Genomic DNA, 26,369 nt, shown 5'->3' with positions numbered 1-26,369 from the left:
ACTACGTTGCTGAGTTGGGACCTCAGCGGCAGTTCTCATCACCAGTTGACACTCGCACCCCTACACATCGGTCACAGATGATGATATTTACTTAGGTAGGGAATTAGCTTTCTTTTTACAGAGCACAAAGTTCGTTAATTCTGTAAGTATCATATTCATTTAGTGAGAAACCCTTGCTTATGTCCTATAGAGACTTGGGAAGGTATGCCTACATTCTTGGACTACCTAATTCACTTTTGGAGCAATTAAATGTTTCATTTGTTTTAGAAACTCAGTTTCACTTATTTAGTAGGATTTTCTTGCCCTTATTCTCTTACATTGAGTACCGGGTATAAGATTTCCTGCGATTTTGATTGACTAATCATTTACCATCCTAAAACAAACGTTAATTGTTAAAGATTAAAATTCCACAGGATAGTTACCAGTTGCCACGTTATCCTGTTTCTGACATTTACCATATCACAACTATATTCGTTGTACACTTATTTGCTATCTTTCACCATGTTTCGTCTCCAAGCTTTCCGTAACGATCCATCAGGTGAAATAGGGACCATATGTCGTGCCAAGAAGACTGAATTACAAACTCTTGCACACGAGTATCAACTAGATGTTCCCCATGGAGCCAACAAAAATGAACTGTATAACCTGTTACTGGATCATCTCTTAGAGGAAGGTAAGATAGACTCTGAAACTAACGAAACTTACTTTATTGCAGATAAAACTGATTTGGCAACGATGAAACTCAAAATAGAGCTGGCCAAGATCGAACGCGAACAACAAAGAGAAGCCCTCGAGCAACAAAGGGAAGCAGCTGCCATAAAAAAGGAAGAAAAGGAACGAGAAGCTGCCTTGAGGAAGGAAGAACAAGAACGTGAGATTGCAATACTCCGTGATCGGGAACGAGTACAGCTTGAAACAAAACAACGCCAATTGGAGATGCAACACGAACATGACAAACAACAAGCAACTCTGGCTATGGAATGTCGTCAACGAAAATTCGCGTTGGAAACTTCACACCTCGCTCAACGCCAGCAAGCTACCGCCAATCTTCCCGTCAGTTTCAATATATCACATGCAAGTAAGTTAATGCCACCATTCGTAGAGACAGAAGTTGATGTATTTTTTACCACCTTTGAAACCCTTGCTACTCAACTTAGTTGGCCTGCCGACCAATGGGCAACCCTTCTCAGAGTACATCTTACAGGTAGAGCTGCAGTTACACTCAGTACTTTGGCGTCTGAGAATGACTACCAGACTCTGAAACAAGCAGTGTTGGACGCCTACCTTCTCTCCACCGAAAGTTATCGAAGGAAATTCCGTGACCACCTAAAGTCAAGTACCACTACCTTTCTCGAATTTGCTAATACCAAAAGGAGATATTTTATGAAATGGCTGGAAGCAGCACATGTCTCTACCTTTGCAGAACTCGTCAACCTCATGCTAGTTGAAGAATTCTTGAGGCGTGTGCCGCCTCCTGTCCGTCTATATTTAGCAGATAAAGAAGAAACCGACTACCTAAAGTGTACTAAGTCGGCTGACACTTACAGCCTCATCCACCGGCTGACACCAGAACCATCTTCCAGTAAGAAGTCGTGGTACAGTTACGAGAAAGTGAGTACCGATCAAGCTGGCTCGCAATTGTACTGTAAGTATTGTAGACTCTATGGACATACCATAGATAAATGTGGTAAGTCTCAATACAAAGGAAACACCGAATCACCTAAACCCAAACAGACTCCTCCTAAGTCAGGTAAGCCTGTGATGAATGTTGGTGTTCATGTTAATGATCTTTCTCTTTTCAGTAAACACCTGTATACTGGAACTGTCTCTACCAACTGCTCAAATCCGGAGGGACGTTTCAAATTGAAGATCTTGAGGGACACAGCGGCTCTACAATCGATTATTTTGAAGACAGCTGTGCCCAATATCACCTACACCGGAGAAACTGTCTTCATCACTGACCTCACTGCTACCACTCCTTATCCTCTCGCCAGAGTCCACCTGGATTGTCCCTTCGTGACCGGAGAAGTCCAAGTCACCATCAGGGAAAAGTCTTTTCCCATGCCTGGAGTGCAACTTCTCCTGGGCAACGACTTGGCAGAAGACCTGCAACCGACCAACCTGATCGTCATGGACAAACCCCAGGTGTGTACCTCTGCAAAGGATAATCCCATCTTTGAGTATGTTCCAGCAAAGGTTCAAGAGAGTGATGAAGTTTCTCCTCCGGTTTTAGTGACCACCCGTGCACAAGCTGCACGACCACAGCCAGCTGACTCTACTGCTACCGCTGTCCCTCAAGACCCTCAGAAACTACCCCCGCATCTGACCAAGTTGGAGTTCCGTAAGTTACAGAGGGAAGATCTTACCTTGACACCATTATTTTTCCAGGCTGAGACTCAACCTGACAGTATTCCTGGGTTCTTCCTAGAGAACGAGTTGCTCTACCGCAGATACAGACCCAGTAAACTGAAGGAGGAGGACGATTGGGTCAACGTCGAACAACTAGTGATTCCTGCCAGCCTGCGGCTCACTATTCTACACCTGGCCCACGGAGCACTCTCGCACTACGGATTTAACAAGACCTACCATGGAATCCGTCAAGACTACTACTGGCCAGGTATGGTAAATAGCGTCAAACAGTGTCATACATGTCAGATGGCAGGCAAACCGAACATCTCTATTCCCAGAGCACCACTGACTCCCATGCAGGTGCCTGCGGAACCTTTCAACAGACTTATTATAGACTGTGTTGGTCCTTTACCTCGGACCAGTTCAGGTAACGCCTATATCTTAACCATCCTGTGTCCTACCACCAGATTCCCCATAGCAGTTCCAGTAAAGAACATTACGGCTGCTACGGTTGTGAAACACTTATTGAAGATCTTCACCCAGTATGGATTTCCAAGGGAGGTTCAGAGCGACTGTGGCACCAACTTCACCAGTGATCTCTTCAAGAGGACACTGGAAGAGTTCAACATCACACAGGTATTGTCCAGCCCCTATCATCCTGCTTCACAGGGTTCTCTTGAGCGTAGTTATCAGACTATTAAAGCACTCCTGAAGAAGTTTTGTAATGAAACCTCTAAGGATTGAGATAAGCAAATCGACCTAATAATGTGTATCTTTAGAAGTCTTCCCAATGAGTCTCTAGGAGTATCTCCTTATGAGATGCTCTACGGACGTAAGTGCCGTACTCCTCTCAAGGCTTTCAAAGACTCTCTACGTGATGCCACCTTCAGTGAGCATCAGAATGTGCCCCAGTTTCTTCAAAACCTACAACACATTCTAGAGAGGGTCCACAGTTTTGCCCAAGATAATCTATTGAAAGCACAGGAGAGGATGAAGACTCATTACGACCAGACCAGCAAAGTAAGGAAATTTAAACCGGGAGACTTCGTACTTGCTTATTTCCCTATCCCAGGTTCTCCTTTACAAAACAGGTTTTCAGGACCCTACCGCATCAAGGAGTGCAGAAACAACCACAACTACGTTCTAGAGACTCCAGATAGGCGGCGGAAGACCCAGTTGTGCCACGTCAACCTCCTGAAGCTATATAACGGTACTCCTCCCACTGTCATGATTAATTACTCTTCCTTTAAAGAGCCATACATCCACAGTGAGACCTTCCCTGCTTCTCCTCCCGAAAGCACTGACAAGGAGTCAGCGCTTTCTAATTCGGAAATCCTAACTGATCTTCCCAATTATTTTCAGGACAATCATAGTGCACCTCTCGTCAAGATCTTCAAAGAACATCAGGAGTTGTTCCGAGATGACCCCCAAGAGTGTAATGTTACCCAGCACGACATCCAACTGCTCCCTGACACCCGGCCGATTCGTCAACCCTTCTACCGAATCAGCCCTAGCAAGAAGGAAGTCATGCGTGCTGAGGTGCAGTACCTCTTGGATCATGGACTGGCTACACCTTGTGAGTCCCCCAGGGCCTCACCCTGTATCTTGGTGCCAAAACCCCAAGGTAAGGTGAGACTGTGCACGGATTACCGTAAATTAAATAATGTGACTGTCAAGGATGCATACCCCTTGCCAAGGATAGATGACATTCTTGACGTCATTGGTAATGCCCAGTACTTGTCCCAAGTGGACTTGCTTAAGGGGTATTACCAAGTGTGTCTAACTGAGCGAGCCAAAGAAATATCTGCCTTTATCACTCCCTTTGGACTTTTCAGATATGAACGCCTTCCTTTCGGACTATGTAATGCCCCGGCCACCTTTCAGAGAGCAGTCAACCGTGTCATCCAGGGCTTGGATAACACGTACGCCTATTTGGATGATATCGTCGTAGCTTCCAACACCTGGAGCGAACATCTGCTCCAGCTGGTTGATACCTGGTTGATGGGGTTCTGGGAGTTCTTCTACTCCCCAAGCCCGGCCCGAGGCCAGGCTTGACTTGTGAGAGTTTGGTCCACCAGGCTGTTGCTTGGAGCGGCCCGCAGGCCCACATACCCACCACAGCCCGGTTGGTCCGGCACTCCTTGGAGGAATAAATCTAGTTTCCTCTTGAAAATGTCCACGGTTGTTCCGGCAATATTTCTTATGCTTGCCGGGAGGACGTTGAACAACCGCGGACCTCTGATGTTTATACAGTGTTCTCTGATTGTACCTATGGCACCTCTGCTCTTCACTGGTTCTATTCTACATTTTCTTCCATATCGTTTACTCCAGTACGTTGTTATTTTACTGTGTAGATTTTGTACTTGGCCCTCCAGTATCTTCCAGGTGTATATTATTTGATATCTCTCTCGTCTTCTTTCTAGTGAGTACATTTGGAGGGCTTTGAGACGATCCCAATAATTTAGGTGCTTTATTGCATCTATGCGTGCCGTATATGTTCTATGTATTCCCTCTATTTCAGCAATCTCTCCTGCTCTGAAGGGGGAAGTGAGTACTGAACAGTACTCAAGACGGGACAACACAAGTGACTTGAAGAGTACAACCATTGTGATGGGATCCCTGGATTTGAAAGTTCTCGTAATCCATCCTATCATTTTTCTGGCTGTCGCAATATTTGCTTGGTTATGCTCCTTAAACGTTAGGTCATCAGACATTATTTTTCCCAAATCCTTTACATGCTGTTTTCCTACTATGGGTACATTTGATTGTGTTTTGTACTCTGTATTATGTTTAAGGTCCTCATTTTTACCGTACCTGAGTACCTGGAATTTATCACTGTTAAACATCATGTTATTTTCTGATGCCCAGTCGAAAACTTTATTAATATCAGCTTGAAGTTTTTCAATGTCCTCAGCCGATGTAATTTTCATACTGATTTTTGTGTCATCTGCAAAGGATGATACGAAGCTGTGACTTGTATTTTTGTGTATATCTGATATGAGAATAAGGAAAAGCAGCGGTGCAAGGACTGTACCCTGAGGTACAGAGCTTTTCACTGCACTTGGACTAGATTTTATATGGTTGACAGTTACTCGCTGAGTCCTGTTTGACAGAAAACTGAGTATCCAGCGTCCTACTTTACCGGTTATTCCCATTGACTTCATTTTGTGTGCTATCACGCCATGGTCACATTTATCGAAAGCCTTTGCGAAGTCCGTGTATATCACATCAGCATTCTGTTTCTCTTCTAATGCCTCAGTGACTTTGTCGTAGTGCTCAAGTAGCTGTGAGAGGCACGATCTTCCCGCTCGAAATCCATGTTGGCCTGGGTTGTGAAGGTCATTGGTCTCCATGAAATTGGTGACCTGACTCCTAATCACTCTCTCAAATACTTTTATGATGTGCGATGTTAGTGCAACTGGTCTATAATTTTTTGCCAATGCTTTGCTCCCTCCCTTGTGTAGAGGGGCTATGTCTGCTACTTTAAGTGCATCTGGTATCTCCCCCGTGTCCAAGCTCTTCCTATACACTATACTGAGTGCCTGTGCTACCGGCACTTTGCATTTCTTTATAAATATTGAATTCCATGAGTCTGGACCTGGGGCCGAGTGCATGGGCATGTTTTCAATTTCTTTTTCAAAATTTAGTGCGCTCGTGTTTATATCAGTTATATTTACAGGGGTTTGAATATCCCGCATAAAGAAATTGTCTGGATCTTCCACCTTCATGTTGTTTATTGGAGTGCTAAACATGTCCTCATACTGCTTTTTTAGGATTTCCCTAATTTCTTTGTCATCCTCCGTGTATGAACCTTCACTTGTACGAATAGGTCCAATACTGGCAGTGGTTTTTGCTTTTGATTTCGCATATAAGAAGAAATATTTTGGATTTTTCTTTATTTCCTGAATGGCTTTCTGTTCTAACTGCCTTTCTTCAGTTTCATATGAGTGTTTCAATTTCCGCTCGATTTCTTCAATCTCCCTATTTAAATTATTCATTCTTTGACGGGAAATTCGTGTCTGCATAAGCAGTTCCGTTATTTTTTTCCTGCGTTTATAGTGTCGTCTGCGTTCTCTTTCTACGTTAGATCTCTTTCTGGCTTTCCTCAAAGGAACATGTTTCAGACAGACTTGATACGCCTGAAGTCAGTTTTTCTATTCCTTCTGTAGGACTTGTATTACTTAGAACAGTTCCCCATGGAATGTTTGTAAGTTCCCTGTTTATTATCTCCCAGTCTATCCTTTTATTATTAAAATTGAATTTACTGAATAGCCCCTCTCGCTTTATCAACGTTTTAGGTCTATTCTGAGTATTGATGGTCGTTTGCACTTCAATGAGCTTGTGATCTGAATATGTGGTATCTGATATCGTAATGTCTCTGATAATGTCTTCATTGTTCGTAAAGACCAGATCTAGAATATTTTCATTTCTCGTTGGCTCCGATATCTGCTGATTGAGTGAAAATTTGTCACAGAATCTAAGTAGTTCTCTAATCTGTGGTTGGTTAGGTCCTGATAGATTTCCTGGTATAATATTATTGTTTGCTATTTTCCACCTGAGACTAGGCAAGTTGAAGTCACCTAGGAAGATAATATCAGGTATCGGGTTCTCCAAATTATCAAGGCTATTCTCTATTTTGCTTATCTGTTCTGTGAATTCCTCAGCCGTTGCATCTGGCGGTTTGTATATTAGTATAATCACTAAATTTATTTTCTCTATTTTTAATCCCAGTACCTCTACCACCTCATTTGTAACGTTTAGGAACTCCGAGCATACAAGGTCTTCCCTAATATACAGACCCACTCCTCCATGTGACCTAATTTTCCTATCGCACCTGTATAGGTTATATCCTGGAATCCAGATCTCACTGTCCAACAATTCCCCTGCATGGGTTTCTGTGAAAGCTCCAAATACTGCATTTGACTCCGTGAGGAGGCCATTTATGAACTGTACTTTGTTGTTTGTTCTTGTTTTCAGTCCTTGTATGTTGGCAAAGATGAATGAGGTTACTCTATTAGTGATAGTTTGAATGGGAGACTTTTTCGGCAAGTCCATTATTCGTGGACATAATGAGTTTGTTCTGACCAGTACTGATTGTTGTAGGGCAGTTGTCTGTCGTAGTTGTAGTTCCCTTTCGGTGGGTAATTGTATCTGTAATTCTGGAATGCAAGTGGATCTGGCATCCAATTCCATACACTCTCCATGCTGCTCCTTTTGAATTCTCTGCCGGTCTGGTATAAAAAATTTATAGAGTTTCCTCCAAATTCATTATCTTGCTTGCCACTCTTTATGTAGCGTTCCGTGCCTTTCACGTGAAAGTGTGGGCAGCTGAGGTCATAGCATTTTCTGTCCTCCAGTGAGGTTTGACACATGTCAGGATGGAAAAACCTACATGTTGATCCAAATCGACACTCACCTTTCCTAAGCATATTTAAACATTTTTTGCAACGACTGTTCGCCAAGCTCCTGACTGCCGGCCTCACCATCAACCTGGGCAAGTCCACCTTCGCCAAAGGTAAAGTGCGTTATCTGGGTCATGTAATTGGGAGTGGCAGCCTAGCTCCGTTAGACACACACACCCAAGCCATCCAACATTATCCACAGCCTACCACCAGGAAGCAGCTCCTGCGCTTCCTTGGTCTTGCCTCCTACTACCGTAGGTTTGTGAGAAATTTTAGTACAGTCGCCACACCATTAATCACTTTAACCAGTCCCAAGCAACGGTATAATTGGACCATGCAGCAAACCGTTGCTTTCGAACAACTCAAATTCCTCCTCTGTTCTAATCCCATTCTCGCCTCGCCAGATATCACCAAGCCTTTCGTCCTTCATGTCGACGCCAGTGGTACCGGCATCGGTGGTGTCCTGATGCAGCAACGAGGCGAGGAGGTTCTACTTGTCAGCTACTACAGCTACAAGTTGAAACCCCACCAGAGGAACTACAGCACTTTTGAAAAGGAGCTACTCTCCATCGTCCTGAATCTCCAGCACTTTGCTCCATACCTACAAGGTGCCAGGTCTACCACCATCTTCTCAGACCACAATCCTCTCCGCTTCTTACATCAAGCCCAATTCCATAACCAGCGTCTTCTACGATAGGCTTTATATCTGCAAGATTTCAACCTGGAGATCCGCTATATCAAGGGTTCTGACAACATCATAGCCGACGCTCTCTCCAGAGTCTATGAAGTAGAAGTAACTCCAACTATTACTCCACCACATGAAGACGTAACTTCTTCCAGAACCGCAGGCTTCGGGGGAGAGTTGTGACGATAATCTCTTTCAAGAGAGATTGAGCCTGCTCTTCCCTACATCATTACGTCAAAGTACAAGATACTATATAGAAGATACGTCCACCAGTATCGCCAAACGTTTTGCCCAGAGAGCAAATCATACCCTGCACACCCCAACACCTGGCCACAGCCCGCCATAACCAGCAAACTGTTCATCCTCTGCCTGCCTTTTGCTGATTGGCTGGTGTCTCGTCGCACCTGCACTCCGCCACCACCACAAGTCGACGTCTGGGCTGCAGCGCGCCAGACTCGTCAGAATATCTTTGTGCTCCATGAAGTTGACATCTCTCGCTGGTAGACTAAGCCTTGGCTTTCCTGTACTAAGGGAGGTGGCAGCTTGAAGCCAGTATTCCAGCACCCATTACATATTTTATTTTGCTATCACTGTAACTTACTTGTCTTAGCGTAACTTTTCATTTGCCAGTGATTATTCATGTTATTTTGTTTGTAGACTTGTCCTGCATTTTATGAGGTTGCCTTTATTCATATCTTGTTTTCTAGAGTAATTACAATTTCATTGTTTATATACTTGTGTTTTGTGTGTCTTCCCATTACCTTACCACAGACGAAAGGACAAACTTTTCTCTCTTTTTTTTTGTGATGTGACGAGGCACTGCCCCCAGCTTTTGAAACAGTCAAACACCAACACTTTACCGTCACAATATATATATATATATATATATATATATATATATATATATATATATATATATATATATATATATATATATATATATACAATTTCGTTCCAATAGTGTCTGAGACCCTAGGCCCATGGGGTGAGAGTGCAAGAAGGTTTCTTAAGGATCTTGGTTCCAAGCTCATTGACACCACAAGAGACCCTAGAGCAGCAAGTTTTCTCTTTCAGCGCCTCAGTGTCGCGATCCAGAGGGGAAATGCCCGCTGCATCCTCGGTTCCTGCCCGGCGTCGGAGGAGTTCGAGGAAATCTACAGCCTCTAGGAAGCGAACTTTTTCTTGTGTCCTCTTAATGTTTATTTTTTGTATAAAATCAGATATGTAACTGTATAACCTTGCATAATAAAGTGTACATCATAATAAATAAAAAAAGGGGGGTGGTAGGAGAAGTGAACACTCTTTCGTATTTAGAGTTAAATGTCAAGTTTTTCCCTGAGTGCTCTGTGTTCCCTTCTCTGAGGCTGTGGGTCCCTATAATTGCACCAGTGGTGGTACCCCCCTATATATATATTTATATATATATATATATATATATATATATATATATATATATATATATATATATATATATATATGTATATATATATATATATATATATATATATATATATATATATATATATATATATATATATATATATATATATATATTGTGACGGTAATGCGTTGGTGTTCGGCTGTTCAAAGCTAGGGGTATGGCTTCGTCACATAGAAACAAAAAAAATAGAAATTCTGGAACTTCGTCTGTGGTAAGGTAAGGAGAAGACACACAAAACACAAGTAAATTTTAACAATGAAATTTTAATTACATTAAAGAAAGCAAAACATGAATAAAATGGACATACAAATTCGTATAATAAAATCAATCAATCAAAGTAATAAGAATAATCAAATGACAAAATGAAAAGTTACGTTAAGACAAGTGAGTAATAACAAGCTGTGCAATATACAATCAAATGAGAGGTGCAGGAATATTGGCTTTAAGCTATCACCTCTCTTAGTACACGTAAGCCACAGCTTAGTCTACCAAGAAGACGTGTTAACCTTATGAAAGCACTGAATATTCTGAAGACTGAGGTCGTGGCGGCCCCAGACATCAAGTAGTATGGTGGGTGGAGTGCAGTTGCAGCTGGAACCCGCAGCCAATCAGCGAGGAGCAGGCGACAAGACAGGTAGTTTGGCGGTTTGAGGTGGAGCAGGTGTTCCTGGCTGCATACGTTTTGCTCTCTGGCAAACCTTGGAGATGTTGTTGTCGTTGTTGGATATTTCTTCCATAGTAGTTTTATAGATTTGTAGCGACGTATTTTTGGAGGGAAGAGCAGGCTCAATCTCTTGAAGAAGATTATCGTCACAACTCTCCCCCGAAGCCTGCGGTTCTGGAAGAAGTACGTCGTTATGTGGTGGAGTAATAGATGGAGTCGCTTCTACTTCATAAACTCTGGAGAGGGCATAGGCTATGGTGTTGTCGGAATCTTGGTATAGCGTGTCTCCAGGTTGAATTTCTGCAGTTAGCAAGCCCATAGTAGAAGACGTTGAGATGAGAAGTGGGCGTGCTGCAGGAGGTGTAGGGTGGTATGGTCCGTGTTGATGGTAGACCGAGCACTTTTCAGGTATGGAGTGAAGTGCTGGAGCTTCAGGATGATGAAGAGTAGCTCCTTGCCAATTGTTCCGTAGTTCCTTGTAGCAGTAGTCGCCGACAGGTGTATTCTCCTCGCCTCGTTGCTGCATCACGACACCACCAACGTCGGTACCACTGGCGTCGACATGGAGGATGAAGGGCTTATATGACGAGGTGAGAGTGGAATTAGAATATGGCAAAGGAGCACTATTATTATCCTGAAAGTATTTGGGAAGATCATTAAGGATTTCGGAATTAGAAAGCGCTGACTCCTTGTCAGTGCTTTCGGGAGAAGAAGCTGGGAATGTCTCACTGTGGATGTAGGGTTCTGTGAAGGTAGAACAGTTAATCAGGACAGTGGGAGGAGTACCATTATATTGCTTCAGGAGGTTGACGTGGCACAGCTGGGTCTTCCGCCGCCTATCTGGAGTCTCTATAACGTAGTTGTTGTTATTTCTGCACTCTTTGACGCAGTAGGGTCCTGAAAACCTGTTTTGTAAAGGTGAACCTGGGATAGGGAAGTATGCTAGGATGAAGTCTCCCGGCTTAAATTTTTTTACTTTGCTGGTCTGGTCATAATGAGTCTTCATCCTCTCCTGGGCTTTCAATAGATTATCATGGGCAAAGCAGTGGACTCTCTCTAGAATGTGTTGAAGGTTTTGAAGAAACTGGGGCACATTCTGATGCTCACTGAAGGTGGCATCTCGGAGAGAGTCTTTGAAAGCCTTAAGGGGAGTACGGCACTTACGGCCGTAGAGCATCTCATAAGGAGATACTCCTAGGGACTCATTGGGAAGACTTCTGTAAATACACATTATAAGGTCGATTTGCTTATCCCAATCCTTAGAGGTTTCACTACAAAACTTTTTCAAGAGTGCTTTGATAGTCTGATGACTACTTTCAAGAGAACCCTGTGAAGCAGGATGATAGGGGCTGGACAATACCTGTTTGATGTTGAACTCCTCCAGAGTCCTTTTGAAGAGATCACTGGTGAAGTTGGTACCACAGTCGCTCTGAATCTCCCTGGGAAATCCGTATTGAGTGAAGATCTTAAATAGATGTTTTATAACCGTAGCAGCCATGATGTTCTTCACTGGAACTGCTATTGGAAATCTGGTGGTAGGACACAGGATGGTTAAGATATAGGCGTTACCTGAACTGGTCCGAGGTAAAGGACCAACACAGTCTATTATGAGTCTGTGGAAAGGTTCCGCAGGCACCTGTATGGGAATCAGTGGCGCTCTGGGAATGGAGATGTTCGGTTTGCCTGTCATCTGACATGTATGACACTGTTTTACGTACTGTTTGACGCTATTTACGATACCTGGCCAGTAGTAGTTTTGACGAATTCCATGGTAAGTCTTGTTGAAGCCGTAGTGGGAGAGTGCTCCGTGGGCCAGGTGTAGAATAGTGGGCCGCAGTCTCGTAGGAATCACAAGTTGTTCGATGTTGGCCCAATCGTCCTCCTCCTTCAGTTTACTGGGTCTATATCTGCGGTAGAGCAAGTCGTTCTCTAGGAAGAACCCAGGAATACTGTCGGGTTGAGTCTCAGCCTGGAAAAACAATGGTGTTAAAGTAAGATCTTCCCTCTGCAACTTACGGAACTCCAACTTGGTCAGATGCGGGGGTAGTTTCTGAGGGTCTTGAGGGACAGCGGTAGCAGTAGAGTCAGCTGGCTGTGGACGTGCGGCTTGTGCACGGGTGGTCACGAGAACCGGAGGAGAAACTTCATCACTCTCTTGAACCTCTGCTGGAACATACGCTAGAATAGGGTTACTTGGCACAGAGTTACACACCTGGGGTTTGTCCATGACGATCAGGTTGGTTGGTTGCAGGTCTTTTGCCAAGTCGTTGCCTAGGAGAAGTTGCACTCCAGGCATGGGAAAAGGCTTTTCCCTGACGGCGACTTGGACTTCTCCGTTCACGTAGGGACAATCCAGGTGGACTCTGGCGAGAGGGTATGGAGTGGTAGCAGTGAGGTCAGTGATGAAGACAGTTTCTCCGGTGTAGGCGATGTTGGGCACAGCCGACTTCAAGATGATCGATTGAAGAGCCGCTGTGTCCCTCAAGATCTTCAATTTGAAACGTCCCTCCGGATTTGAACCGTTGGCAGAGACAGTTCCAGTATACAGGTGGTTACTGAAAAGAGAAAGAACATTAACATTAACACCAACATTCATCACAGGCTTACCGGACTTAGGAGGAGTTGGTTTGGGTTTCTGTGGGTCAGTGGTTCCCTTGTATTGAGACTTACCACACTTGTCTATGGTATGTCCATAGAGTCTACAATACTTGCAGTACAATTGCGAGCCAGCTTGATCGGTGCTCACTTTCTCGTAACTGGACCACGACTTCTTACTGGAGGATGGTTCTGGTGTCAGCCGGTGGATGAGGCTGTAAGTGTCAGCCGACTTAGCACACTTCAGGTAGTCGGTTTCTTCTTTATCTGCTAAGTAGAGACGGACAGGAGGCGGCACACGCCTCAAGAATTCTTCAACTAGCATCAGGTTGACGAGTTCTGTAAAAGTAGAGACATGTGCTGCTTCCAGCCATTTCATAAAATATCTCCGTTTTGTGTTAGCAAACTCGAGGAAGGTAGTGGTACTTGCCTTCAGGTGGTCACGGAATTTCCTTCTATAGCTTTCGGTGGAGAGGAGGTAGGCGTCCAACACTGCTTGATTCAGCGTCTGGTAGTCATTCTCAGACGCCAGAGTACTGAGTGTGACTGCTGCTCTACCTGTAAGATGGACTCTGAGAAGTGTGGCCCATTGGTCGACAGGCCAACTGAGTTGATTAGCAAGGGTTTCAAAGGTGGTGAAAAACACATCAACTTCTGCTTCTACAAAGGATGGCATTAACTTACTTGCATGTGATATATTAAAACTGACGGGAAGATTGGCAGTAGCTTGCTGGCGTTGAGCGAGGTGTGAAGTTTCCAACGTGTATTCTCGTTGACGACACTCTAGAGCCAGAGTCGCTTGTTGCTTGTCATGTTCACGTTGCATCTCCAACTCGCGTCGTTTTGTTTCAAGCTGTACGCGTTCCCGCTCCTGGAGCATTGCAACCTCACGTTCCTGGAGGGCGAGTTCACGTTCCTTGAGGGCGATTTCTCGTTCGTGTTCTTCCTTCCTCAAGGCAGCCTCACGTTCGTGTTCTTCCCTCCTCAAGGCAGTTTCACGTTCCTTGAGGGCGATTTCTCGTTCTTGTTCTTCTCTTCGTATGGCAGCTGCTCGTTCTTGTTGTTCGAGGGCTTCCCTTTGCTGCTCGCGTTCAATCTTGGCCAGCTCTAGTTTGAGTTTCATCATTGCCAAATCAGTTTTATCTGCAATATAGTAAGTTTCATGAGTTTCAGAGTCTATCTTACCTTGCTCTAAGAAATGATCCAGCAAGAGGTTGTGTATTTCACTCTTGTTGGCTTGGTAGGGAACTGTTAGTTTATACTCATGTGCAAGAGTTTGTAATTCAGTCTTCTTGGCATGACTTAAAGTCCCTATTGCACCTGCTGGATCTGCACGGAAAGCTTGGAGACGAAATATGGTGAAATTAGCAAATAAATGTACAACGAATATTCAGTTATAGTGAATGTCAGAAACAGGACAACGTGGCAACTGGTACCTATCCTGTGGGATCTTTAACAATTAAAGTTAAGTACAAGATGTTAAATGATTAATTTAAATCAAGGGCGCAGGAAATCTTGTACCCGGTACTCATGTAAGAGGATAAGGGCAAGAAAATCCTACTAACAAATGAAACAGAGTTTCGAAAACAAATGAAACAGTTAATTGCCTCAAAAGTAAAATTGGTAGTCCAAGGATGTAGGCATACCTTGCCGAGTCTCTATAGGACATAAAGCAAGTTTTTCCTACTGTAATTTAATATGATACTTACAGAATTAGCGAACTTTTGTGCTCTGAAAAAGTATGCTAATTCCCTACCGTTGTATGTATCATCATCTCTGACTGACGTGTAGGGGTGCGAGGTGTCAACTGGTGACGAGAACTGCTGCTGAGGTCCCAATTCAGCAACTAAAGTTCGAGCTAGAGGAACTATGGCCCTCTTTGTCCTCCTACAGTCAGATTGCAGAAGATTGGGTGCACTTGACCCGGGGCAGACCACAGTACCAGGGTACCAATATGATGATCTGTCAAAAATGAGAAATATCCAAGGGACAAAGATGGTAAACACGAGTAATAACACGGAGGGAGAGATGACCAATTAAGAGTATGACTGCGGCCTACAGTCACCACGTAATCCAAAGTTGTCTCACCTTCACCATATGCTACTCTCGTAATGCACAATACACCGCACCATATAAAAAATGAAATTGAATATGAAAAATAGTAAAAGCTACGTTAACAAAGTTAAATACGCTTACCATAAATTACCACTTGGCACCAGTACCTGAGTGAAGCTCCTAGGACAGGCCCCCATATAATATGTGACGGTAACGCGTTGGTGTTCGGCTGTTCAATGCTAGGGGTATGGCTTCGTCACATAGAAACAAAAAAAATAGAAATTCTGGAACTTCGTCTGTGGTAAGGTAAGGAGAAGACACACAAAACACAAGTAAATTTTAACAATGAAATTTTAATTACGTTAAAGAAAGCAAAACATGAATAAAATGGACATACAAATTCGTATAATAAAATCAATCAATCAAAGTAATAAGAATAATCAAATGGCAAAATGAAAAGTTACGTTAAGACAAGTGAGTAATAACCAGCTGTGCAATATACAATCAAATGAGAGGTGCAGGAATATTGGCTTTAAGCTATCACCTCTCTTAGTACACGTAAGCCACAGCTTAGTCTACCAAGAAGACGTGTTAACCTTATGAAAGCACTGAATATTCTGAAGACTGAGGTCGTGGCGGCCCCAGACATCAAGTAGTATGGTGAGTGGAGTGCAGTTGCAGCTGGAACCCGCAGCCAATCAGCGAGGAGCAGGCGAAAAGACAGGTAGTTTGGCGGTTTGAGGTGGAGCAGGTGTTCCTGGCTGCATACGTTTTGCTCTCTGGCAAACCTTGGAGATGTTGTTGTCGTTGTTGGATATTTCTTCCATAGTAGTTTTATAGATTTGTAGCGACGTATTTTTGGAGGGAAGAGCAGGCTCAATCTCTTGAAGGAGATTATCGTCACAATATATATATATATATATATATATATATATATATATATATATATATATATATATATATATATATATATATATATATATATATATATGTCGTACCTAGTAGCCAGAACGCACTTCTCGGCCTACTATGCAAGGCCCGATTTGCCTAATAAGCCAAGTTTTCCTGAATTAATATATTTTCTCTAATTTTTTTCATATGAAATGATAAAGCTACCCATTTCATTATGTATGACGTCAACTTTTTTTTATGGGCGTTAAAATTAATGTAGATATATGACCGAACCTAACCAACCCTACCTAACCTATGTTCATAGGTTAGGTTGGGTTAGGTAGCCGAAAAAGTTAGGTTAGCTTAGGTTAGGTAGGTTAGGTAGTCGAAAAAACATTAATTCATGAAAACTTGGCTTACTAGGCAAATCGGGCCTTGCATAGTAGGCTGAAAAGCGCGTTCTGGCTACTAGGTACGACATATATATATATATATATGTCGTACCTAGTAGCCAGAACGCACTTTTCAGCCTACTATGCAAGGCCCGATTTGCCTAATAAGCCAAGTTTCCCTGAATTATTATATTTTCTCTAATTTTTTTCTTATGAAATGATAAAGCTACCCATTTCATTATGTATGAGGTCAATTTTTTTTTATTGGACTTAAAATTAATGTAGATATATGACCGAACCTAACCAACCCTACCTAACCTAACCTAACCTATATTTATAAGTTAGGTTACGTTAGGTAGCCGAAAAAGTCAGGTTAGGTTAGGTTAGGTAGTCGAAAAATCATTAATTCATGAAAACTAGGCTTATTAGGCAAATCGGGCCTTGCATAGTAGGCTGAAAAGTGCGTTCTGGCTACTAGGTACGACATATATATATATATATATATATATATATATATATATATATATATATATATATATATATATATATATATATATATATATATATATATATATAAATATATATATATATATATATATATATCAATATATATATATATCAATATATATGTCGTACCTAGTAGCCAGAACTCACTTCTCAGCCTACTATTCAAGGCCCGATTTGCCTAATAAGCCAAGTTTTCCTGAATTAATATATTTACTATAATTTTTTTCTTATGAAATGATAAAGCAGCCCTTTTCTCTATGTATGAGGTCAATTTTTTTTTATTGGAGTTAAAATTAACTTAGATATATGACCGAACCTAACCAACCCTACCTAACCTAACCTAACCTATATTTATAGGTAAGGTTAGGTTAGGTAGCCAAAAAAAGCTAGGTTAGGTTAGGTTAGGTAGGTTAGGTAGACGAAAAAACATTAATTCATGAAAACTTGGCTTATTAGGCAAATCGGGCCTTGAATAGTAGGCTGAGAAGTGCGTTCTGGCTATTAGGTACGACATATATAAATATATATATTATATATATATATATATATATATATATATATATATATATATACATATATATATATATATATATATATATATATATATATATATATATATATATATATATATATATATATATATATATATATATATATATCTATATATATATATTTATATATATATATATTGTGACGATAATCTCTTTCAAGAGAGATTGAGCCTGCTCTTCCCTACATCATTACGTCGTTCAAGTACAAGATACTATATAGAAGATACGTCCACCAGTATCGCCAAACGTTTTGCCCAGGAAGCAAATCGTACCATGCACACCCCGACACCGGCTACAGCCGCCATAACCACCAAACTGCTCATACTCCGCCTGCCTGTTGCTGATTGGCTGGTGTCTCGCCGCACCTGCACTCACGCCACCACCAAGAGTCGTCGTCTGGGCAGCAGCACGCCGTACTCGTCAGAATATCTCTGTGCTCCTTGGAGTTGACATTTCTCACTAGTAGACTAAGCCTTGACTTTCGTGTACTAAGGGAGGTGGCAGCTTGAAGCCAGTATTCCAGCACCTCACTTATTTAATTTATATTGCTATCACTATAACGTGCATTCTGGTCTTAGAGTAACTTTTCATTGCCAGTTATTATTCATGTTATTTTGTTTGCTGACTTGTCTTGAATTTTATGAGATTGTCTTTATTCATGTCTTGTTTTCTTGAGTAATTAAAATTTCATTGTTTATATACTTTGTGTTTGTGTGTCTTCCCATTACCTTACCACAGACGAAAGGACAAACTTCTTTTTTTTTTTGTTATGTGACGAGGCCCTGCCTTCAGCTTTTGAAACAGCCGATCACCAACGCAATATACATATATATATATATATATATATATATATATATATATATATATATATATATATATATATATATATATATATATATATATATATATATATATATATATATATATATATATATATGCAATTGACGATCACAAAACACTGATCATTTTATGCGGAAAATCCACAGAGAAATATGAAATGAGGTGAACGTTTCGGCTTTGTTAAAGCCTTTGTCAACACCAGACTGACTAAGGAGAAGGGAGAAGGGGGAGGATATATAGGCCGACACCTGACCAACCCATCCCTAGGGTTGGTCAGGTGTAATTAACCAAAAACAGGTATAGCTTAGAATGACGAGGCTTTAACAAAGCCGAAACGTTCACCTCATTTCATATTTCTCTGTGGATTTTCCGCATATATATATATATATATATATATATACATATATATACATATATATACATATATATACATATATATATATATATATATATATATATATATATATATATATATATATATATACATATATATATATATATATATATATATATATATATATATATATATATATATATATATATATATATATATATATATATACATATATATATATATATATATATATATATATATATATATATATTGTGACAGTGTCCACCCCATTATTTCTTCCTTCCCCGCTTAGAAGAGTCATATCTCCGTAGCCTAAGTATTCCCAAATGTTCAGGGAACATTTTCATGTGTGGGAAAGCGTGGAGCGTGATATTGCTGGCTGAAAAGTGGCCAGCTAAGTTTGAAAATGCGAAGGGTTACGCCTTTTGAGGCACAGGACGGTGTCGAGCCATCCTGTTTCCCGCCAAGACGTCCTGACGCTTCCCGGCACCTGATTGGCCAGGGGAGGTCACGTGCCAGAGGTGACCAAAGACGAGAGCCCTCAGGCGGTGTGACGTCACGAGGTGGAGGGCTTGGGGCGATTGGTGCCTGGGCGGGAAGAGTACATCACGAGCTGTCAAAGAGGTAAGACGCGCTCAGTTGAGCTCCGGATCTAGAGATCCCTTACAAGTAGATTTAAGCTTCGCTTCGATTCTGCAGACAGTCTGAGATGCCATCCAACTTCCGTGGAGTGCCCAGAAGCAAGGACGGGCCGGATTAGAGAGAAAAGAGCTCTATCAAGAGTCTGCAGCAGAGGGAACGTTTTGCTGGTGACGTCTGAGACGCCCACTAGAGGACCACGTCTTACACATCAAACGAGAAGCTGGGGCCGGGCACAAATCTACAGGCAGTTAAGGCGAGGGGAAGCTGTGCTGGACTGTGAGGAGTCGACAGTGCCAGTGAGTGTGGAGGACGACGACGGAGGTATCTGTCTCCAGTACCCCAGAGAATAGGAGGAGGAAGGCAGTAGCTGTTGAATGTGAGCATGGCGAGGACGCATTACCACGAGGGCGACGGAGGAACCTGTGTGTGTGTGGGAACTGTTCATCAGGAGACCAGAAGCCAGGACCAGGCTCCTCAACATCCCTCAACAGAGGACGAGACACATCACTTATACTATACATAAGAATAGAGCGACCTACCATGAACACCCAAATCACGGAACTATTTACTCTACCCACCATGAGAGTAAGGACAAGACAAGAACATATCGATGCCAACACAGAAGACAATGTCCAACATAATAGGCCAATTACACTGGATTAATCTTTGTGTTTAGATAGGAGCTGCCTCGTATGGGCCAATAAGCCTTCTGCAGCCTCTATGTTTCACCTCACATTTATCCCTTATGTATCCCCCCATGTTTTCACCTTTATTGTATTATCACCTGACCCAGTGCGGGTATAAAATCAACTAGTATTGTAAGATCTGTTCACTTGAGAATGAACCATGGAGGTTCGAAACGTTGTGCAAATTATATAAATAAGTGTAAAACACTCTATAGTAAATCACTTCTTTTCTTCACCTCAAAAGTACGAAAATGAGTTTTGGAGAACTCCTATTTCAATTAAGCCCTGATGCTAAGAAAATAGTTAGAGGGATAGAAGCCCTAACCCAGAATATATATATAATGTGGATAGATTGACAAAAAGATGGATAGATGGTAAGTTAGATGGATCGATACATGAATAGACATATTGAGAGAATGATAGATGAATGGGTGCATAATCGGATAGATGGATATGCGAAGGCAAAATGGGAACATGGATTGGTGAATTTATTTTTAAATAGATGGATAGATAGGTGGTTAGATAGATGGATAGGTAGACTGAGAGATAGATGAACCATATGTAATAACCCTCAATGTCCCTTTTGTTATCACCCTGAACCTTTTAATGGTAACCCTTCTCTGTACTCTGTGAACGGCTCTCTCTTCGTTCAATACCCCAGCTTAACTCTGTTACAGTCCAGTATGACCCCTCACTGGACGGTCACGAATATAAACGGAATATAAAATGAGGAGGACATAACAAAGATAGGGGTTATTAATTTATTACTAATTATAAAATAAAAAAAAAACATTAAACACTGCCACCACCTTCCAAACATAAATGAATGTGTCTAAAATTATTGAGAGCCTAGGAAGGAAGGGACTCAATAATCAGGGAACTCAAAGGGTAGTATGAATTTCAGTATTAAATTTTTGGGAAAATTAGTTCGTTTAATTTATGTTACGTATTTAAAATCCAAGGGCAACTTTAGTATCTATTAACTGTAGGAGAACATGGGGGGGTTTCCAATTCAACACACAAAAACGACAAGTAGCAAAACTATATCAAAGGGGAGTTAAGTGAATACCACTGAACAAGTTATACAATTTATTTTATGAACCATGTAAATTAAGACAATTTGAACATATCCCCTATTCTATTCCCCTAGAGGCACAATGGATATTTACTATGGACATGAACTGAAGAGCACTATACCTTCAATACTGCTGCTTGCCAAAGGATGTTGATTGGCTGCCCACAGGTCAGTTGACCTGTATGTACCTCAGCCGAGGTCCCCAGACACACTAAACTTTTCTTTATTGAAAACGCTCACCAGTGAATGAGGCGCTCTAGAAACCGGGCCAATGGCATGGGCAGGCACTACCCTGTGAGGCCTCGCCTCCCCAGGCCTACATGTCTTTAACCAATCCGGATCAGGCTTGACCATAAGGATCAATTCCTCTTGACAGAAAACTCCAAAAACTGGGAAGACACCAACGACTTTCCTGGCTGGGCACCAACGTGAAACTTGAGATCACAAGTTTATTAGCCCTGGGGGTAATATACCCAAATTCGTCACTGGCCCGAAGGACAGGAGAGAGGGGGAGCAAGCGGCTTCAAGCTGTTTATGACCCCCGTGACAAAAGACAGAAATGACCCAAGGGAGAGTAGGCAAGCGAGAGAAGGGGAAAGGGGCTATGGTGTGCATATACCATTACAACTCCCCCTCTTCGGAAATTAAGAAATTTGTGTGTAAAGAAGTTTAAGGCACAAAATTCTTATCCAGAACCCTGCCCTATCATAATCATTAACTCCAAAAACAACATTTAACTCAACAATAAATGACCCAATGCTTCAAAACAACAGAAATACTTATCTAATCCTAGCTAATTCCATACAATCCTCCAAAACTAAAAATGGCACCCCTAAAAGGTGTCCCAGCATGTCAATGCTGGGACATGGGACAATGCTGGAAAATTCAATGTCCACAGACATGTCTCTTAACCAACAACAACATACTGGATATAAGTTCCTCAACTCCCAATGTCCCAGGATGTATAAATACATAACAAACACAGTAATAATACATAAAACATAAGGACAGAGACCGCCCCTATAATCCTGGCTGTCCACTTGGGTGCAGCCCTCTACCCTTCCAACTACCTGGAAGATAAAACATCCTATACCTGTCTTGATATAGTAACAAATAACTGGAGAAATCCAAACCTAACAATTACTAACTAGCTAAAATCAGCTGAGAGCCTTCAGCTATCCCAGTATTCCACCTAGAATAAAGATCAGACACATCACCCAGAAACATTAAAAAAATCAATATCATTAAAAAAAAATTAAAAAAAATAATTACATCAAAATCGAAGAACACTACGTCTCAGGGGCCTAGTGTTCCACAACAACTCTGTGACAACTGTCCACCACAGCGCATCCCAATCTTAAAATCTAAAGAAAAGACACAAAAACATTTTTTATTAAAAAAATTCAATGTCCACAGACATGTCTCTTAACCAACAACAACACACTGGATATAAGTTCCTCAACTCCCAATGTCCCAGAGTTCATACTCAAGTCCACAACAACAGCGGGTGAACACATTTTTCAGACTGTGTACCACACCCTTATTGTTCAGTAAACCTCAAAAAAAAATTAAAAAATATATTTATATAACTATCAGTATCTAGGGTCTAGAAAAATCTAGATAAAGTTCCCCACTGATCCACGATTCTAGAGATCCTACTAGATGGTTCTCAAACCAGTTTACTCATACAACTTATCTAGAGACAGGGTCATTTTCTAGTAACAATTTTCTAGATGTTCACTTTCTAGATTTATTTCTCTATTTCACTAGTTCTAGTTTTCAACATTTAATACTGGTCCAGAGAATTTTCCGAAGGTGTATAGGTGCTTACTATCATATGGAAAATTAAAAAAGTTGAACTAACTGTTCCGAGTTAACACAGTTTACTATATTAATAGGATTTATTTTTATATGAAACTTTTCTATAAATATCTTCTATCGTTCGTTCCTGTTGACATTTCGTTGCTGTAGATTCCGGCGACTACCTCATGTTGCTTGAAGATCCTGGTCGTCTGGAAGTTCCATTCCCGGCCTCGGCCAACTACGGACAGTACAGGGGGTCTCGTACTACCCGCACCTGACTTGAGTGACAGCTGACAGCTGGCGGCTGTCAGCTCAGGTGGACCCCGCTAACAGGAACCCGGGTTCACCTCTTCTTATCGCTCCCCAAACAGTCTTGATGGATTGTTGTTAACCCTGGCTGCCACAGTAGAGCACAGCTTCGACGTGTCACGATGTCTCGCGTTGGTAGTGAGGTTCGAGTGGCGTTGAAGAGGGTGGCATGGTGACAGGACAGGTGGGCCCTGCCTCAGCTCCTGGGCGACGCCATCTACCGGCGTTTACTTGTTATCCCGGTACTACTGGGCCGGTAACCTTTCCGTGCAACCCCTCGTGTAGCTGAGCTTGGGCCGATGTACAGGGTTGTACCTCTTCTGGCGATTCAGCAGCACTCTGTAGGGGTAGTGCTCGGGACCCGGGACCACCGCGTTCCCTCTTTGTGTTCCACAGACGACGCAACCGCAGGTTTTGAGAGAGCTGACAAGTCGTTGCAATTAGCGTTCTTCTTCATAGACCACTCGTCTTCCACTTCCGGTTTTCCCGCAGTCTTGACTACGCGGCTGGTGGGCTTGGTTGGTGACCTTGAGACAGCTTGCCCACGGTTGTGATGGTGACTGGACTCTGCTCCGTGAAGACAGCATGGCTGGACTGGGACACCCTCGTTAGTGACGGGAGGTGTCGGCCGGGTGACTGTACGCCAGTCACCCCTTCCGGATAACCAATTGACGAGTTACCGGGTACAAGGGGGGAGGACTTTATGTAACGTGCCTCAGACCCCGATCTTATCAGCCAGGTGGGTCGTCCCCAGACCTGCTGATCTCGATCCTTGGTTCACGTGTGACTGGGAGGCTGGAACTGGTGTACCATCAGACCTGAGAAAGACAGTCAACAACAAATGGCGGAAGCATGGATATTACTCTGCGGTATAGGAAGTTGGAAACCCCAGAGCAAGGCAAGTATGCTACCTGAGTCATGTACATCAGTAAATACACACCAGTGCCTCTACAGGATAATTATTATGGAATTTCTAAACCTGACTATGGGAGATCATTAACAATTTACTGTACAGCTCGCGACCTTGTTACCATGGGGTGACAAGATTGAACTTGACTACTGATGACATCTGACAGAAGGTTATCCTCATCATCTGACTCAGCACTTGGATCATTAGACAGGTCAGGAATTTGACTTGCTGAAGGCAGCTCTAGTTCCTCTCTCGCGTGTTAAGGTTTTAACTTATTAATGTGAATCGTTCTCTCAACTTGGTCTTCAAAAATACCTTTAATAACAAAATTAACCGGACCTTTTCTTTCAATTACTCGGTAAGGGCCCCACCATCTAGGTGCATAAGCGTCATCATGCTCAGGTTTCCAAACGAATTTAAAAATTTTCTTAGTAAGCTCAGTTAACGGTGCTGTTGTAATTGCAAAACCCTCAATGTGGCGACGGAAATATCCGGCTGCCCCCAGAAACCTTCGAACATCCTTTGCTGTCTAAGGTGTAGGCATGTCAGCAATGGCACGACAGGAGTCGGGGTCAGGTCGGATACCGTCTGTGCTCATCTGGAATCCCAGAAACTTGAATTTCTGCGATGCCAGAGTGCATTTCCCCACATTGAGTTTGAAACCCACCTTATCTAACAGTGTCAATGTCTCAGTCAAATCTCGTAAGTGCTCATCAAACGTCCTGGAATAGATGACCACATCATCCAGGTACGCTAATGAGTGCCTTCCCAGAACTGGGTTTAGTATATAATTGATAGCCCTCTGAAATGATGAAGGCGCTGTCTTTAATCCGAAAGGCATCCGCTTGAATTGATAAGTATGAACCCCATCAGAAAAGGCGGTCTTCTCTCTATCTTTCTCAGCGACTTGGATGGCCCAATAAGCAGATTTCGCATCCAGAGTAGACAAGTATTAGGCTGCCCCAAACTGATCTATTATTTCTTGTATCCGTGGCAAAGGATACACATCACCTTTAGTAATTTCGTTTATCTTTCGGTAGTCAACACAAAACCTATAACTACCATCCGGTTTACGTACCAGCACCACTGGCGACTACCATGGTGATGTACTAGGCTCTATCACATCCTGTCTCAACATTTTCTGACACTCATCCCTAATTACTTCCTTCGCCCGTTCCGGAAGCCTCCATTGACGGGTGTAAATAGGAGGATGGTCACCTGTAGAAATAACATGCTCGATCCTATCCAGAAGCCCGATCTGATCGTCTTCTGTTGCAAACAGTCTAGGGAATTTACGTAAAATCCCTCTCAAAAGTTTCCTATCTGACTGTTGCACATATTGCAAATCCAGAGCCGAGATTAACTTATCAACTTCTTGAATATTACTACTTTTTCCTGTCTCGGTCTTGTGTTTACCCTGTGTACTACTTTGTGTAAGATTAAGCGCACTACATTGTGCTATGTTGGCTGTCATCTCCTCCTGGCTTTGATACTGAAAAATTCCTGTATTTTCTACAATTGTAGCCTGAGACACCCTATCACCTGCCCTGAAACGATAGGTTTTGTGCGAGAGATTGACAACTGGGATAAGGGCGCCTTTATCAAGCACTGTGATCAAATGATGAGGGATCAACAACCTGTCACATCTCCCAGCCACCTGAAGGGTGGTACCTGGTGCCATGTGACGTCCCACTGATACTTTAATGAATTTAACTGAATGTGGTGGGCAACATTGTTTCACCAAGGCATTAAACCCACATGATTTCTTATCTGTGTCTGGAAGAGACTTAAATAACAACTTAGGGTAGTGACATTTGTATTTCTGTTTCTTACTAATGGAAGCAATTACTGGAGGATGATCTACCATTTTAATGGGATAAACTACCTGGCCCAACTTCAATCTGCACTTCCTTGCTCCCTCGTGAGCAAACAGAAAAGTTAACTCGTCCCAGAAAATCCATTCCCAACAAAATCTGACCAGGAAATGCAAGATTCTCGACAACCGTGCAATTGTGTGGGTAAGCTTCTCCCTTACCCACTTCAAAATTGAGAGTGGCCTGGCCCAAGATATTAATATGTTGACCATTAACTGCTGTTAAATGCTTCCCACAACGCTTAAGGCGTGTCTCTTTAAGTGTGCTGAAGGCTGACTTTTTAATGAGAGTTGCTTGACTTCCGGTGTCCACAAAAACTGTCAATCTCACACCTTTGTTACGT

The 26,369-nt window shown here is 42.3% G+C and overlaps 1 protein-coding gene across 1 annotated transcript in view; it reads right to left on the bottom strand.

The window, feature by feature from the left end:
• Positions 1 to 24,793, bottom strand: part of LOC138368100 (uncharacterized) — a 42,528-nt gene extending 17,735 nt beyond the window's left edge. Inside the window, exon 1 of the mRNA XM_069330400.1 lies at positions 24,738 to 24,793. Coding sequence (XP_069186501.1) covers positions 24,738 to 24,793 — 56 coding nt within the window. The remainder of the gene's footprint in view (positions 1 to 24,737) is intronic.
• Between the last annotated feature and the right edge of the window lie 1,576 nt (positions 24,794 to 26,369).

This window comes from Procambarus clarkii, chromosome 24, assembly GCF_040958095.1.
Source record: "Procambarus clarkii isolate CNS0578487 chromosome 24, FALCON_Pclarkii_2.0, whole genome shotgun sequence".
Lineage (NCBI taxonomy): Eukaryota > Metazoa > Arthropoda > Malacostraca > Decapoda > Cambaridae > Procambarus > Procambarus clarkii.
This window is presented reverse-complemented; position numbering and strand designations above follow the sequence as displayed.